This window comes from Narcine bancroftii, chromosome 3 (genome assembly GCF_036971445.1).
Source record: "Narcine bancroftii isolate sNarBan1 chromosome 3, sNarBan1.hap1, whole genome shotgun sequence".
Classification (NCBI taxonomy): Eukaryota; Metazoa; Chordata; class Chondrichthyes; order Torpediniformes; family Narcinidae; genus Narcine; species Narcine bancroftii.
Window position 1 is genome coordinate 40,549,518 of NC_091471.1, and position 17,883 is coordinate 40,567,400.

The 17,883-nt window shown below is 37.9% G+C and overlaps 1 protein-coding gene across 4 annotated transcripts in view; it reads left to right on the forward strand.

The window, feature by feature from the left end:
- The window catches only part of smad4b (SMAD family member 4b), a 179,902-nt gene that overhangs the window by 40,961 nt on the left and 121,058 nt on the right, over positions 1 to 17,883 (forward strand). The window contains exon 2 of one of the 4 annotated variants that reach the window (XM_069923909.1): positions 10,559 to 10,857. The exons of the other annotated variants lie outside the window; for them this stretch is intronic. Within the exon in view, the coding sequence (XP_069780010.1) occupies positions 10,855 to 10,857 (3 nt within the window). The 5' untranslated portion in view covers positions 10,559 to 10,854. The remainder of the gene's footprint in view (positions 1 to 10,558; positions 10,858 to 17,883) is intronic. 4 annotated transcript variants of the gene reach the window in all.

Sequence of the window (17,883 nt, forward strand, 5' to 3'; positions counted from 1 at the left end):
GAGGATTATGGTATGGGAGCTAGAGATGATGGTTGGTACAGACTAGAGGGGCTGAATGGCCTGTTTTCTGTGCTGTAGCATTCTATGATTCTCTTGTTACACTAATAGATGCCTGTGCTGACACCAAAAAAAAGGCATTCTTTACTTTTTTAAGCTATAACCCCTTAAGGCTCTTAAAGTTTATTGGTCCCCTTCCATGTGAAGCAGTAAAGTTTTGGTTTCCTCTGTTCTTCTCTCCTACCAACTGCATTAAAAAAAGTTAAAATATTTGTTACAATAGGTGAAAAGAAAACAAGGCTTTTGTTTAAATGTGCTTTGCCCCCCAAATTGCACTGTGGTAATTGAATATTTCATCTCTCTTTAATGTATACTATTGTAGTTTTGTTTCTTTATGGAGTACCTATTCGCCTGCAGCCAGTCAAAATTTCTGTCTCTTTTTTAAAAATTTTTTTTATTTTTCACACCATTAATCACATTAACCATGATACACATTTTTTCCTTTTCACACATATACAATGTCATTTCCCCCCCCCCCCTCCTCCCCTCCCACCCTCCCCACCTCCCCCCTCCCGTCCATTTAAGGTACAACATCTAGGATACATTAAACCAGTCAGACAATGTTGTCATTCAATAAAAATACACCAGAAATTCCACTGAGTCCATTCTTTTCATTTCCTTTTCCTTCTGTTAACTTAGGTAGTAATTGTCCCCGGTAGGTTTTCGCTATTGTGTTTAATATAAGGCTCCCATATTTGTTCGAATATTTCAATATTATTTCTTAAACTATATGTTATTTTTTCTAATTGAATACATTTATTCATTTCTATATACCATTGTTGTATTTTCAAATAATCTTCCAATTTCCAGGTTGACATAATACATTTTTTTGCTACGGCTAGAGCTATCTTAACAAATCTTTTTTGTGCATCCTCCAAATCAATTCCAAATTCTTTGTTTTTTATGTTACTTAGGAGAAAGATCTCTGTTATTTTATTTAATATCTGATTGAGATCTTCCCAAAATTTTTCTACTTTTTCACATGTCCAGATTGCATGAATTGTTGTTCCCATTTCTTTTTTACATCGAAAACATCTATCAGATACTGTTGGGTCCCATTTATTTAACTTTTGAGGTGTAATGTATAGCCTGTGTAACCAGTTATATTGCATCATATGTAACCTCGTATTTATTGTATTTCTCATCGTTCCAGAGCATAACTTCTCCCATGTTTCCTTTTTTATCTTTACATTTAAATCCTATTCCCATTTTTGTTTAGTTTTACCATTTGTTTCCTCATTCTCCTTTTCTTGCAGTTTAATATACATATTTGTTATAAATCTTTTGATTAACATTGTATCTGTAATCACATATTCAAGGTTACTTCCCTCTGGTAAACTCAAGTTGCTTCCTAATTTATCTTTCAAGTAGGATCTCAGTTGGTAATATGCCAGCGCTGTATCTCCAGTTATATTGTACTTATCTTTCATTTGTTCAAAGGATAATAGTCTATTTCCTGAAAAACAATTTTCTATTCTTTTAATCCCTTTTTTCTCCCATTCTCTAAAGGAAAGGTTATCTATTGTAAAAGGGAGTAACTTGTTTTGCGTCAATATTAGTTTTGATAATTGATAATTTGTTTTATTTCTTTCTACATGAATCTTCTTCCAAATATTGAGTAGATGATGTAATACTGGAGAACTTCTATGTTGTACCAATTTTTCATCCCATTTATATAATATGTGTTCAGGTGTCTTTTCCCCTATTTTATCTAATTCTAATCTAGTCCAATCTGGCTTTTCCCTTGTTTGATAAAAATCTGATAGGTATCTTAATAGTGCGGCTCTATAGTAATTTTTAAAGTTTGGCAGTTGTAAGCCTCCTTGTTTATACCATTCTGTTAATTTATCTAGTGCTATCCTCGGTTTCCCCCCTTTCCATAAAAATTTCCTTATTATTTTCTTTAACTCCTTGAAGAATTTCTCTGTCAGTTGTATTGGCAATGCCTGAAATAAGTATAATATCCTTGGAAAAATGTTCATTTTAATACAGTTTATCCTTCCTATTAGTGTTAATGGTAAATCTTTCCAATGCTCTAAATCATCTTGTAATTTTTTCATTAGTGGATAATAATTGAGTTTATATAGTTGGCCGAGATTTTTGTTTATTTGTACACCTAGGTATCTTATTGCTTGCATTTGCCATCTAAATGGTGATTCTTTCTTAAATTTTGAGAAATCCGCATCATTCATAGGCATTGCTTCACTTTTATTTATGTTGATCTTGTAACCCGACACTTCTCCATATTCCTTCAATTTCTTATATAATTCTTTTATTTATAGTTCTGGTTCTGTTAAGTATACTATAACATCATCCGCAAATAAACTGATTTTATATTCCTTGTCTTTTATTTTTATCCCTTTTATATTATTTTCTGTTCTTATCAATTCTGCTAGTGGTTCTATAGCTAACGCAAACAATAAAGGTGATAGTGGGCATCCCTGTCGTGTTGACCTGCTTAAGTTAAATTGCTTTGATACATGTCCATTTACTGTCACTTTCGCTAAATGGTCCCTTATATAATGCTTTAATCCAATTAATATACTTCTCCGGTAAACTGAATTTTTGCAATACTTTGAACAAATAATTCCATTCTACTCCGTCAAAGGCCTTCTCTGCGTCTAAAGCAACTGCTACTGTTGGTGCTTTATTCCCTTCTACTGCATGAATTAAGTTAATAAATTTACAAATATTGTCTGTTGTGCGTCTTTTTTTGATAAATCCAGTTTGGTCTAGATTTACCATTTTCGGTACATACTCTGCTAATCTGTTTGCTAATAATTCAGCTATTATCTTATAATCTGTGTTAAGTAATGATATTGGTCTATATGATGCTGGTGTGAGTGGATCTTTCCCTTGCTTTAGTATTACTGTAATTATTGCTGTTTTACAAGAATCTGGTAAGCTTTGCCTTTTATCAATCTGGTTGATTACTTCAAGGAGGGGCGGAATTAATAAGTCTTTAAATGTTTTATAGAATTCTATTGGGAATCCATCCTCTCCTGGTGTCTTATTATTTGGTAATTTTTTTATTATCTCTTGTATTTCTACTATTCCAAATGGCTCTGTTAATTTATTTTGTTCCTCTATTTGTAGTTTTGGTAGTTCAATTTTAGTTAGAAATTCATCTATTTTCCCTTCTTTCCCTTCGTTTTCAGTTCGGTATAATTGTTCATAGAATTCTCTAAAGTTTTCCTTAATTTCTTTTGGATTATATGTAAATTGTTTGTCTTTTTTCCTTGATGCCAATACCATTTTCTTAGCTTGTTCTGTATTAAGCTGCCATGCTAGGATTTTGTGCTTTTTTTCCCCTAGTTCATAATATTTCTGTTTTGTCTTCATTATATTTTTCTCCACCTTATATGTTTCATATTTTGTTTTTTTATCCGGCAATTCTCTTCTTTTAGTGATATCTTCCTTCATTACTAATTCTTTTTCTATATTTACTATTTCCCTTTCCAACTGCTCTGTTTCCTGATTGTAGTCCTTCTTCATCTTAGTTACAAAACTTATTATTTGCCCTCTAATGAATGCTTTCATTGCATCCCATAGTATAAACTTATCTTCCACTGATTCCGTATTTATTTCAAAATACATTTTAATTTGTTTTTCAATAAATTCTCTATAATCCTGCCTTTTAAGTAACAATGGGTTTAATCTCCATCTATACATTCTTGGAGGGATGTCCTCTAACTTTACTGTCAATATTAAGGGTGAATGGTCCGATAGTATTCTAGCTTTATATTCTGTTTTTTTTACTCTATCTTGCATATGAGCTGATAACAAAAATAGGTCTATTCTTGAGTATGTTTTATGTCTAGCCGAGTAATATGAATATTCCTTTTCCTTTGGGTGTTGTTTCCTCCATATATCCAAAAGTTGCATTTCTTCCATCGATTTAATTATAAATTTGGTTACTTTGTTCTTTCTGTTAATTTTTTTCCCAGTTTTGTCCATATTTGAATCCAAATTCAGGTTGAAATCCCCTCCTATTAATATGTTCCCTTGCGTATCTGCTATCTTCAAAAAGATATCTTGCATAAACTTTTGATCTTCTTCGTTAGGTGAATATACATTGAGTAGATTCCAAAACTCTGAATATATCTGACATTTTATCATTACATATCTCCCTGCTGGATCTATTATTTCCTCTTCTATTTTAAATGGCACATTTTTACTAATTAATATAGCTACTCCTCTTGCTTTTGAATTATACGATGCTGCTGTTACGTGTCCTACCCAATCTCTCTTTAATTTCTTATGTTCCAATTCAGTGTTTCTTGCACAAATGCTATATCAATTTTTTCTTTTTTCAGTAAATTTAGCAGTTTCTTCCTTTTAATTTGGTTATGTATTCCATTAATATTTAAAGTCATATAGTTCAACGTAGCCATTTTATACTTTGTTTATCTTCCCTTTCCGTTTCTCCATCATTACCTTTCCTTCTTATCCATTTCTGTTTTCTTGTTTTGAATCCTTTATAAGACAACATTCCTAAAACATCAAACATTTTCCTTATTCTCCTATTTAAAACTTCTTTAGCCCCAATCCCCCCTTCCCCTCCTGAGTTGTCCTTTATCCCTTGTCGGACAACCACATCTCCCCTCTCCATTTGGATCTGCGAATTCACTCGCAAGCGTCAACTGATTTTGCAGTGACCGTAACACCCCCCCACCCAGCCCCCCCCAGAAAGGATTTCACTTTTCATATGTGACAAAGGTCACTCTTTTAATTCCCTCCTTATTCCCTCTATTCCTTTTCCTTCCCTTATTAATTCTTGTCTGTACTATCTATATTTTCCTCTAAATACGGATACATTCATGTATGCACATTATACATATATACACATATACCTCTTTACCCAGATAGATATAAATCGTGGTCATTTTTACTCTTATTACATGTCTTCATCTCTCTGTTTGTTTTGTAGTTGTTCTGCAAATTTCCTTGCTTCCTCTGGATCCGAGAATAGTTTTTTTCCATAAGATCGTTTTCGATGTTTTGAACTCCTTCCTCCTCTTCAAGAGTTCAAAACTTATGTCTTCTTAGTTCGCAGTCTTTTGTACTCTCGTTACACGTCTTCATCTCTCAGTCTATTTTGTAATTGTTCTGCAAATTTTCGTGCTTCCTCTGGATCCGAGAATAGTCTGTTTTGTTGTCCTGGAATACATATTTTCAATACCGCTGGATGCTTTAGTATAAATTTATACCCTTTCTTCCATAAAATCGCCTTTGCTGTATTGAACTCCTTTCTCTTCTTCAGGAGTTCAAAACTTATATCTGGATAAATGAAGATTTTTTGCCCTTTGTACTCCAGTGGCTTATTGTCCACTCTTACTTTTTCCATTGTTTTCTCCAGTACCTTTTCTCTTGTAGTATATCTTAGGAATTTTACTAAAACAGATCTTGGCTTTTGTTGTGATTGTGGTTTAAAGGCCAATGCTCTATGTGCCCTTTCTATTTCCATTTCTTGTTGTAGTTCTGGACATCCTAGGATCCTAGGGATCCAATCTTTTATAAACTCTCTCATATTCTTGCCTTCTTCATCTTCCTTAAGGCCCACTATCTTTATGTTATTTCTTCTGTTATAATTTTCCATTATATCTATTTTCTGAGCTAACAGTTCTTGTGTCTCTTTAACTCTTTTATTAGATTCCTCTAATTTCTTTTTTAAGTCCTCTACCTCCATTTCTACTGCTGCTTCTCGTTCTTGCACCTTGTCCATTCTTTTTCCCATTTCTGATAAGGTCATATCTATTTTATTCATTTTCTCTTCTGTATTGTTTATTCTTCTTCCTAAATCATTAAATTCTTGCGCTTGCCATTCTTTAAATGACTCCATGTATTCTTTAATAAGAGAAAGTATATCCTTTATCTTGCCTTTCCCTTCTTGTATTTCACTGTACTCTTCCTCTTCCTCTTCTTCTTCCTCTGGGTTGGCCATCTGTTGATTCTTTGTTGCCCTTTTCTTCTCTTCTTTCTTGTTATAATTGTCTTCTGTGTTCTCCTCTTGCTGCAGGTGTTCTGCAGCTGTCATTGCTGGCTGTGGAGATCGACTCCCCAGCTGGTCCCCCCCCCGTCGGTGTGTTTTTTTTCATGCGCATCGCGCATGTGCGACTCCTCGCGCATGCGCGGTTGCGCACTTTTACTCGGCTCAGCGAGCCATTTTTGTAGTCCAATTTCTACCGACCTGAGGGAGCGGGTTTCTCTCTCCACCGCGGGCCTCTTCAAACAGGTAAGGCCTTTTCCTTCATCTTCCGTTGTCTTCTCTTCCTCTCTTCTTACTGTTGGTTTCGACTTTTCTTTTTTCGTCGCCATCTTCTTTCCACCTTTATATTCACTTTACTTTGATTTTTACTTTTGTGCCTTTGTGTTTTGCTTTGTTTTTTCTGAATTTTCTGGAGAGGGCTGGAGTTCACCGTCTGGCCTACTCCATCACGTGACTCCCCAAAATTTCTGTCTCTATGTAGTACATATGGCAAACTCTATCATTATCTACAGTACTCTGGTTTTCTGAGGCCTTGCATGTTGCTAACAAGGATTCAAATCTCTTCAAAGCCCAAGAAATCTCCCCCTTGCCTGTTTTTTGAATGAAACTCTACAGTAATTGGAGATTTTAAATGCACTGTGTGCAAATATCCTTCAATTACTCTATGGCTAGTTCAGCTCTATTCCGGGAGCACATGTTTTCCTTTCATCTTGTACAATGGTTTATTAATGTCTGTATTTCTGTCCTTTTCCCCACTTTTCTTCCACTTCCCTCATGCATTTGCATCCAGCTTCTGAATCCAAATTGCTAATCTAAGTTTGAAAACAATTGTTCAAAATTAAATATCAGCATTGGATAGCTGCTGTTCACTCAGTTCAATTTTTCTGTGAACCATAACCATCCTTACTTTTTAAAGATGTAAAATGTTGAAGTGCTTTTTATGGATTACATGTCTACCAAGTCCTGTGTGACATCAGGAGATGTCACTTGTTCAAAAGCCAACATTACTTTTTTTGTAGAAAAATATTTATGTTCTGTTTACCAAATAAATATTTGCAATCCTCAAATTTTAATGTATTGAAGTAAAATTAATAGGTCTATGAAAAGAGAAACAAAATCTGCAGATGTTTGAATCTTAATTGAATGGGTGTCGGGTTGTGTCTGTATTTTTGACAGAATCAAGTGGTTATTAGTAACTAGTAGGCTTTATTTTTCCTTTTTGGGGATAGGTTTTTTTGAGCTTTTAGTCCAAATATTGCATCTAATTTGTTTGGTAAAACTTGTTATTTGATTTGAGTTGCTCAGAAAACCTTCTGAAAAGTTTAAAAAAAGAATATGTTCATTAAAATTGGTGAAAAAATGCAAATCTCACTTCATTTATTAGATTTATACAAGGCGATGAACCTCTGAATGAGCCAAGAATAAACCACTGCCACTCAATTGTGCTTTGCTGTTTAATGAGATCATGGATGATCTGATTATAATTTCAACTCTGCCATTCCATCTGCAATTGGTGAAATATCATCTTTATTTTCAAGAAAGATAGATTTAAAAAAAAAGATAGATTTTTGATAAGCAACTGAGGAAGAAAATTTCAAAGGTTTTCATTTAAGAACTTAATGAATGATAACACCTGCTAAATAGGGGTACCACCTTTTAGTATGGCATGGAGAATAAAGATGCAAAAGGTCTTCATTTTACATGATAAGCAGACATTCTCTGGAGCCCATTAAAAGCATTTCCAAAGAATCTAATATGAGCATATATAGGTCGTGTGTGTGTGTGTGTGTGTGTGTGTATTTTTTATTTGTGAGAGAGAGAGAGGGATAGATGCAGAGAGGATTCTCCCCACAGAGAGAGGGATAGATGCAGAGAGGATTCTCCCCTCACAGATGGATATATACAGAGAGTGATGACTATATATAATGAGAATTCACCCCACACAGAGCGACTGATATATACGGAAGGAATTCTCTCCACACAGAGAGACATATATGCAGAGAGAATTCTCCCCACACATACAGATATACCACAATTGCTCACTTACCTTCATCGGGGGCGTTGCTGGCTGCCGCTGATGACTTGAGCGATACAGCGGGTGTGTTAAGGGTCAGTATATGGGTGATGAATATCAGATGCAGGAGGAAAGCCATAGTGTCTGTATCACCCACGTGGCAGTGAGTCAATGAGTTTAGCTGGGTGGTGCTTGGAGAGTTGAAGAATACAATGTTGTGTCCAGTAAATAATAATAGAAAGTCAACTTCATGGTGGGCTGAAAGAAACGAGTGAGTGAATTCTGTTTGTAAGCTGTGATAAATCAGTGCCATTCCATGTGCTGACCCCATGAGTTCCCAGTCCCTTCTAATTTAAAATGGATGGTGGAGAGGAAAAGCCCCTTACAGGAGCAATCAGGGAGGACAAACTAAAGATTCCTCCCAACTTTTTGTTATAATGCACAGCATGATCCATGATCCTCAAAACACATTTTTCTGCCCTCAATGTGACAAATCAGAAGACAAAGTACAGTTTACTTGTGGATTGTCTTCCAGAACAGATTGGCTGTGAAGTGGAGGATGTCTTAGTGGATTTGGACGGTAATTTCCCATATGACATGCTTAAGGCGGCTATTTCACGGTGTACCCAGACATCTAGGGAGACTCGCATTGCCCAATCACGAGCTGATGACATCCTAGGTGATAGGCTACCATCACAGATGTTGAGGAGGTGGCGCAGGTGAGCTGGAACAGATACTGTTGAAGGTGATATTTGGAAACCCATTTCTTGGATGTTTACCTAGTCATGTTCAAGAGCATTTGCTGTCTGCCTTTCCAATGTCCACCCTCGATCAGTTGGCAGATCATGCCGACCTTGTTGAAGCTAGAGGGATTGGCTTCTTCCCCCTTATCAACAGGAGCAAATGGAACTGGGACAACTGCTTACAGCGTCTTGTGAAGCGTCAGCACCTAATCAATCAAAGGTAGCAACCAAAGAGAATGGAGTTGGAGCAGCAAATGGCAGCACTGACTAAGTAGATCCAGGCTTTGGGCTCGCATGGAATTTCTTACATTGACCTGGTTGGAATCGTGATGGTAGAGGCGACAGACAGTGTATTTGTTGGAAGCATTGGAGATTTGGTACTGCTGCCTAGTCCTGTGAGCCACTTTGCGACTTCTATAAATGGCTGCCGGGAAGCGACCAGGTTCAACAGAAGAGGCAACAGCTCTGCATGGGCAAGCCAGCTAGTCTTTTCCTCATAAACTGTCCCTCGGTTGTTCAGTTTCTTGTTAATTCCGGTGCAGAGGTTTCAATGATCCCTCTAATCATGGAGGAACGCAGACACCCCAAGGTGTCATGTGATCTTTCAACTGCTTTTGATTCTCCTATTGAAACATTTGGCAGAGACACGTTGGATTTCAGTCTCCAACCTTTTTGGTGGGTTTTCACAGTTGCAAATGTGGAAAATTCCATTTTGGGAGCAGATTTCTTGTCACATTTTGTCTTTGGATTTGAAAAGTTGCTGCGTCATGGACTGGAGCTCTAGTGAACTGCATCTGTCGTCCCTGCAATGTCATCAGCTGCCTGACGAGTCTTCAGCCTGACTTCTGCCCTTTCTGAGCCTTGCTTAAGTGTTTCCCTTGCCTTGTGATCCCATCTATCATCACACAGACATTAAACTTGCAGTAACCCACCATATAGAGATTCTGGGTCCTCTGGTGGAAGCACGGGCTCGTAGATTACCCCTGGACCATCTTAATATTGTGAAATTGGAATTTGACCACATGCAAGAGTTGGACATAATCCATAGATCTGACAGCTGCTGGGCTTCACTGTTGTTTATGGTTCTAAATAAAATATCTCCTGGGGATTGGTGGCCTCGTGGATATTATAGTGTCCTGAAAAATTCTCCCATGCCTGACTGATACAACATCCCCAAATTACAAGACTTTTCAGCAAACATGTATTTGTGAAAATAGATCTAGTATATGCTTACTACCGATTCCAGTTCAGCTTCCTAATGTTGCAAAAATGGCATTAATTACACCTTTCACCGCGTTTGAGTTTCTGTGAATGCCATTTGGTCTATGGAATGTAGCTCAGACATTCTAGCAGTGGCTTGGAAGCTGAGGGAAGGTCAGTCGCAGTGGTATACTTACGTTCATCGTGTGCAGTGCTGGCCGCCGCTGATGACATAAGCAATGCGACGTGTGGGAGTAATAGCATTTATGCGCGAGTGCTTTATGTGTCAGTGTACGGGTAATGAATCTCAGATGCAGGAGGAGGAGAGTGAGAGTGCCAGAATCACCTGTGTGGCAGTGAGTCAATGAGAAAGTCGGAGCAGTTTAGCTCAGTGGTGTTTGGGAAGTTGAATAATGGAATGTTATTTATTGAATGATAGAAGAAAGTCAACTTCATGGTGTGCAGAAAGAAATGAGAGAGTGTATTCTTTATTTGTTTTTTGTTGTGGTAAATCAGTGCCATTACAAATATGTACAAAGTTTTCTTTCCACACAGATGGATGTATACATACAGAATTCTCCCCACACAGAGGGACGGATACGTACGGAGAGAATTCTCCCCACACAGAGGGACGGATATGTACAGAGTGAATTCTCCCCACACATAGGAATGGATACGTACAGAGAGAATTCTGCCCACACAGAGGGACGGATACATACAGAGAGAATTCTGCCCACACTCAGGGACGGATACGTACAGAGAGAATTCTGACTACGCACAGGGACGGATATATACTGTTACGAGCACAGAGGACCCCAAAACCCAACAGCAATTGATATTCACCAAGACAAATGGTTACTTAAACAAAAGTTGCTTTTTATTATCTTTAAACATGAAAACAGAATCACACTTTAACTTATCACCATTGACTTAACTAACCTAACTTAACCCCCTTCTAATTCTAAGCACACGTGTATGCAATGTGTGTGTAAGTTCAGAAAAGTTCTTTGGTTCACAGTCTAATCTCACTTCTCATTCCTTCAAGTTCACTGGTTGCAGGTAATTCTAATACTGTGCACAGAATTTAACATTTATAAAGTTCATCAGGCTTTGGTGCTTGAAAGGTAAATGGTTACCACTCAGGAAGGTTCTTGTTGGTTTTCAGAGAGATATTTTCTGTTTGCTGGACACCGACAACTGATTCTATTTTAATCAGCCACTTCAGTGTCTTGCCGAAGAAACTTGCCCCTTCAGGGTTCTCCAGATGATAATCTCTTTCTTTCAGCTCACCACAGAATTCCTTTTTATTTCTATTATTCCAAGTGAAACATTAGGCATCCAGTCGTCTCCTCTTGCGTGAACCACAAGGGCTTTGACCAGGCTGATCTATACATCAAAATGGGGTTTACCAAAGCTTGCCAGCTTGTCCTGTTCCAGTCCCAGCTGCTGCTGCTGACTGATAAACTGCAGAACTGATCTCTCTCTCTCTCTCTCTCATTCTTTCTACTTGCAAAACCACATGACCCTCCTAGAACAGCGAGTTCCACTCCAGATAGAATGCGGCTCCCACAAGTTCTTTCATCTGTCTCCTTTTGTCAACAACAATCCATCAGTGAAGTCTCTTGTGCACTCTCCAAAGCTTTTGCAAAGGCTCTGGGGCCGACATGTATAGCATGATCAGAGCTCCAGTATTTTAAATAAAATGTGTTTTAAAGTGTTTGTATGTGATCTACTCTTAAAAACCCTGCCTCAATTTATCTCCCAAAAACATATCTATATACTCTTGTCACAGTACAGAGAGAATTCTCCCCATTCAGAGGGATGGATATGTACAAAGAGAAATCTCCCCACGCAGAGGGACAGATGTGTACAGAGAGAATTCTCCCCACGCATAGGGACGTATACATCAGTACCTTTGATTATCTGAAATGGTCAGGACCGGATAAGTGTCAGATAGGTGATTTGTTTTAGGAGAACTGGCCTAGTAGAAACAGCAAATTACTTGTATTAATGTTTTAAAATCAACAAACAACAAGAGAAGACTTTTTAAGCATTAAAATAATGTTCTCACCAAAACAAAAATGCTGGCAGCAGCCAATCACAGAGACCTACCAACTGCTACCGCCGATCCCCCGACACGTAGCCAAAGCTGCCGCTGATCCCCAGGGAGGCTTCCCAAGCCAATGGAACACTCACTAGTGAGCCAGCTGGTTTCAGTCTCCCTGGTCACTGGAGTTTCTGATGCTGGAGTCTTGATTCTCTATCCTCCCTATGCATTAGTAGGCCAAAGATAGTTTTTGGTGTCGGTGTCTTGTCTATCGGGGAGGGAATGTCACTGAGCCTGAGGTCCCGTTCCTGCCTGGGAGACTGCTCTCCTTTATGACAAGGGATTCTTCTGACTGCTTGCGGCTGGGAGACAGTGGCATGCAATTTGAGAAGGAGAGTTGGAGAGAAGTCAATAGGAGAAGGTAAAGATGAAATGGAAAGAAAGGGGGAGGGAGTTGCCTGAAACAAGGAAAATCATCATTCTAAATCACGTCAAGTGAATTTTTTTTCAACCTGTGAAGTCAGTTTGGCTCGAAAAAATTTTTTGGATAAATGAAGATTTTTGATTTGTTTTGGATATTCTCATGTATCTGAAATTTTTTTAAAAAGTGGTTAAATGAAGATCTTGGATAATCAGAGTTGTTCTTTACAGAGAGAACTCTCCCTCTGCAGAGAGATGCATATATACAGAAAAAATTCTCCCCACACAGAGAGAGAGATGTACACGGAGAGAAGTCTCTCCACACAGAGAATTTTTTAAATTTCAACATTTGTGACCATCCAACCCGAGTCCAAGCCTCCCAAATGCATCCACAAGGCTAATGAACCTACTGAACCAACCCCCCCCACCCTTACCTGTATGTGTCTGGGACGTGGGAGGGGATCCATGCAAATACAGAGATGACATGCAAGCTAGTTACCAGCAATGATTGCAATGGATTGCTTGTGTTATGACAGCATTTGCTACTAAAATGTTGTTTGGACTTCAGGAACTGAGTTATGGGAAAGGTTAAATGGGTTATTACTTCATTCCCTGGAGCGTAGAAGAAAGAGGGGAGAGTTGATAGAGGTATTTAAAATGATAAGGGGTATTAACAGAGTAAATGAAGGGAGGCTTTTTCCACTGAGTTTAGGTGAGATACAAACCAGAGGACATGGATTGAGGGTGAAAGGGGAAAAGTTTAGGGGAAACATTTGGTGGGGGGGGGGACTCGGCAGAAAAATATTTTGGCATGGGCTAGAAGGGCCTGTTTACGTGCTTTAATGTTCTATGGTTCTGATAATTGCAAATACATTTTCCTAATTCAAACAAAAAAAAGTGGTCTTAAAAGCCACTTAATGGAATCAAGCTCGTTGTCTTGCACTTTGTAGTAAAGACAATATCTTCAGGCTATGCTCTGCTTTAGTTTAATGGAGAGTTGTGGTTCCTTAAATTTATGAATTTAACCCCAACGAAGTATATTACTAGCACTGGTCTTTTTAAAATCCATTTATTGGAATGTGGGCATTATGGATAAGATCAGTGAAAATAGTGTTTAGCCACCTTATCATCTAAAAATATGTTTGTTTAGGGAATTCCAGGATTTGGGCCAAGTCCAGGATGACAGGAAGATGGTAGAATTCCATTGAACCTGCTGTTCATGTTCTTGACAGAACTTGCAGGTTTTGGAGATGAAATAGAAGTATCCTTAATAAATAATTGCGGAGTCTGTGTACATTGCAGCTGTATAATAGTGGAGGGAATTGATGTTTATATTGGTGGATTGGATGCCAATCGTGTGGGTTACTTTATATTAAATATTTAAAAAAACATAAGAAACAGGAGTAGGATTTGGAAAGTCAATCCCTTGAGACTGCTTCACCATTCAGTAAAATCATGGCTGATCTTGGCATGAACATCATCAGTCTTTTCCAATTCCACCACCTCCCCCCCCCCCCCCCCCCCCACCACCACCCCTGACTTGCGTGTAGTTTAAATATCTGTTCATATGCACCATAAATAAATACTTTGACTCTGCATTCATAGCTCTCCTCAGTAGAGAATTACAAAGATCCAGAATGTATTGAAAGAATGCAAGGAACATAGCAGTTAGTGCAATGCTATTACAGCCCCAGTGACCCAGATTCAAATCAGGTGCTGATTGTAAGGGGCTTGTATGTTCTCCTCATGTATGCGTGGGTTTCCTCTGATTGCTTCCGTTTCATCCCAGGCTCATGGGCCAGAAGAGCCTGTTACTTTGCTGTATGTCTAAATTAAAAAATAGTTCATCTAAAATAAGCAACTCCATTTTCTGACTTTGTAGTATCTGATAAATTCCCTTCAAAATCTTGTCTATATCAATTCATAATTTTCTCAGCTCCAAAGAGTATAGGGAAACTAAACCCAATCTTTCTTCCCACATCAACCACTTCATCCTAGCAATCATGCAAGCAAAACTTCTCTCTGGTTGCCACTAATGCAAGTACATTCTTCCTTAAAATTGGAGGCCAAAACTATGTAGTCCTTCACATTTGTCCTTACCATTGCCCTTCAAAGTTATATGAAAATTTCCCTAATTTGCTGCAAGGGCCAGTATTCCATTAGTTGTTTGTCTCCTTGTATACTAATTTGTTGCATTATTTCATATGCTAAGACCTCCAGATCACTTTGCACTGCAACATTTCAAATTTAATTCAATTAAAATAATATTTTGCTTTTCATTGTTCTTTCCTAGACAAATAACCTTTCTTTGTCCCATATTAAGTACCATCTGTTAACATCTTGCCATTTACTTAATTCATCAATATCTCTGCAGGCAGTCTGTGTGCCCTCAAAATTTGCTGGTGAATCTATTATTCTCAACAACAAATTTAGCAGCAGAATATATGGCTCTTCATTTACAGATGATGCTCTGGCATTGATTCCAGTGACACCTCATTACTTTGTTTTATTGCCCTCTGAAAAACAACATGTTTAACCATTTAATTCCACACACCATTGCCATGCTGACATGTCTGTGCACGGCTTCATGTTCTGCCAAACTGAGGACACCCAAAAATTGGATGGGGGGAGGGGGGAGGGTGGAGAAACACCTATTCCTTTTTGGCAGTCTCCAACCAGGCGGCATTATCATCAACTCAGATTTCTGCAAGCTCCCTCCCCATGTGATTCTCTTTCCCTACCTCTTTGTCGATTTCCTCCAACCCCTTCCTTCTATCAGACCTATCCTCTGCCCTCTCACCCTACTACTTCTCAGCTTGTTTCTTGTTTCTCTTCTACCCTCCCACTTGGATCAACCTATTACCTCTTACCTGTTAGCCTGTTCTCCTCCCTCCCTCTCTCCACTCACCATTTTTTCAGGTGCCTGTCTTTTTCCTTGCAGCTGACAAAGGCCCAGGCCCAAAGCATTGTTTACCCTTTATTTCCTGTGGATGCTATGTGACCTGCTCAGTTTCTCTAGTACATTATTGCACTAGTACATGTATTGCACTCACACCAGCATCTGCAGATTTGTTCTGTTCGCTGGCCACTCCCATTATCTTCAAACATATGCTCTTGTGAACTAATCCTTTATGGAACCCTTTATTAAATACCTCCTGGAAATCTAAAAATCAGATTATTTGCAATCAGACTATTCAAAAATCCTGATGGCTTGGCGTCTGGCTAACCGAGTGATGCGTGATACAATCTCTTCCAATTTGCTAGCTTTCCTGATTTCCACTGGTCCCTTCCAAATCCTGGTTCCCATGCTTTCTTGGTTCTCTGAAATGACTATTACCCTACTGTGTAACATCTTTTCTTCAAACAAAGGTACTGGTGAATTGAAGCTGTTGGAGTAATCATAAAATCCAATAGTGGAAAAAACCAAGTGTGCTGTATTAAGAGTTTTGCTGAAGAGTGCTTACCCTGGTTACCATTATTCTCTCTTATTTGTTACATTTTAAAAGACCTCTTGCAAACTTGCATGGTATCCCATTTATATTGGGGACGTGCACGTGATGATATGGGGTTAGACTGTAAACCCCTACTCTCCTCGATAAAGTTGAAAAAAAATGATAAAAATGTGATAAAAATTATGGAAAACAGAAGAAAGAAATGTTTAAAGATGTATAGAACAGATCAACATGCCACCAAAGAAGGACAAAGCTGCTACAGTGACACAAGAAATTGAACAAAAAAAAGAGCAAGGAAAAGAAGAGAGGCCTACCTTTGAGGAAGGATCCTGAAGCTGTCTAAGGGAGATAGGCCAGCAGCTGGGGAGACCTTGGACATTGCTGTGCAGGGTTTCTCCCGACAATGGCCGATTACAATGGGAGAAATGACTCTGCATGCGTGACTCCTCGCGCATGCGCAGGAAACATAAAAAGACAGAGGCAATTTAAAAAAAAGATTCCTGAAGCCTCCAGCTCCAGTGAACGAGGAGTACCTGGAAGAACAAGGAAAACGTCCAGAACAAGGAATTTTGAAGAAGGAAAAGGAAACAATTATAGATATTTCTACGTATGCAGCTGAAATGAAGAATTCCAGAGTATTTTTATTGTGAGATGTTTCCCAATTGAAGTTAGATATTGATCAAAAGAAGTTTTTAAGTGTAGCAATAGCAAAGAAATTTATAGCTGTAACATGGAAATCTGATGAAATTGTGGTGTTGAAAACCAGAAAAATTTGATAAAATTTGGAAACCCTACATGGATTTTATTGCTACAACTTTACCTACAGCATCCACCACCCGCTCCCCCCCCCCCCCCACCCCCCCAGCATCCAACCTATCCTAATTAGTTATGGTTTAAGACTGTTATGTTAACTGCAATTAATTAATTTAAAGTTATAGGTTTATTAGACAGGCTTTTTCTTTACCCTTTTTCCTACTTTTTTGAGGGGGGAGAAAATATGTAAAAATTGTATAATTTTTGTCATAATTTTTATGTTATGGATAAATATTGTATATGGAAATGGAGAATAAAATTTTCAATAAAAAATTATTGAAATCCAGAGATGAACAATCACAACAGCGTGTAAGAGATCTACATCCAACTTTAAGGATTAAGCAAATGAAAGTCTTTGTTTAAAAAAAAGACATTAAAAAGTTTTTGCAATGTTGGATACCAGAATCTTTGGACAGGCTGAATTCCAAGGAGACCTGGAGATTGAGAGAGCCTGATCACAGGTCAAATTCCTTCGATATGAAGTGAGAGAGAAGATATTGGAGCTGGCAGCAAATTATGTTAAAGAAAGACCATCACTTCTGACTTATAATGGAAATAAGATTCTCTTCTATCCAGACACAAGCTTTGAATTGTTGAGAAAGAGGAAAGAGTTTAATCCAGCTAAAGATGTCTTGTAGAAGAAAGGCTATGCCTTTGTCTTGAGGCATCCAGCTATATTGAAGGTTTTTGTCCCAGGTGGGAGAAATAGATTTTTTTATTGAGCCCTAATGGGGCAAAGGCTGATTCATTACCTGAAAAAGACAGGTGGATGCTGATACTTGAATGGTTTATTCTTACAGAAGATGCTTTGTTCTAACTGAAAAAAAGATAAGTTTTTGAGAGAGTTTAAATGGGGAGGAAGGTTTAACCTAAAGGTGATCTATATGTATTTTAAAAGATCTATGAAAAAAGTAGAATTGTTGATAAGAATATAGCAGGGTATAATATGGTATATTGAGTGAGTTAGTGGAGAATATGAGGCTGACTGCTGTGAAGTCATGTGTGCTACTGTGATTATAATCACATCTCGTATAGATCAGGGGATTAGTGATGGAATAACATCATGGGGTGGAGGGGGGCTTTTTTTCCCCCATTTTTTTCTCTTTTTATTAAACCTGAATCAATTAAGGATATGGTAACATACATTA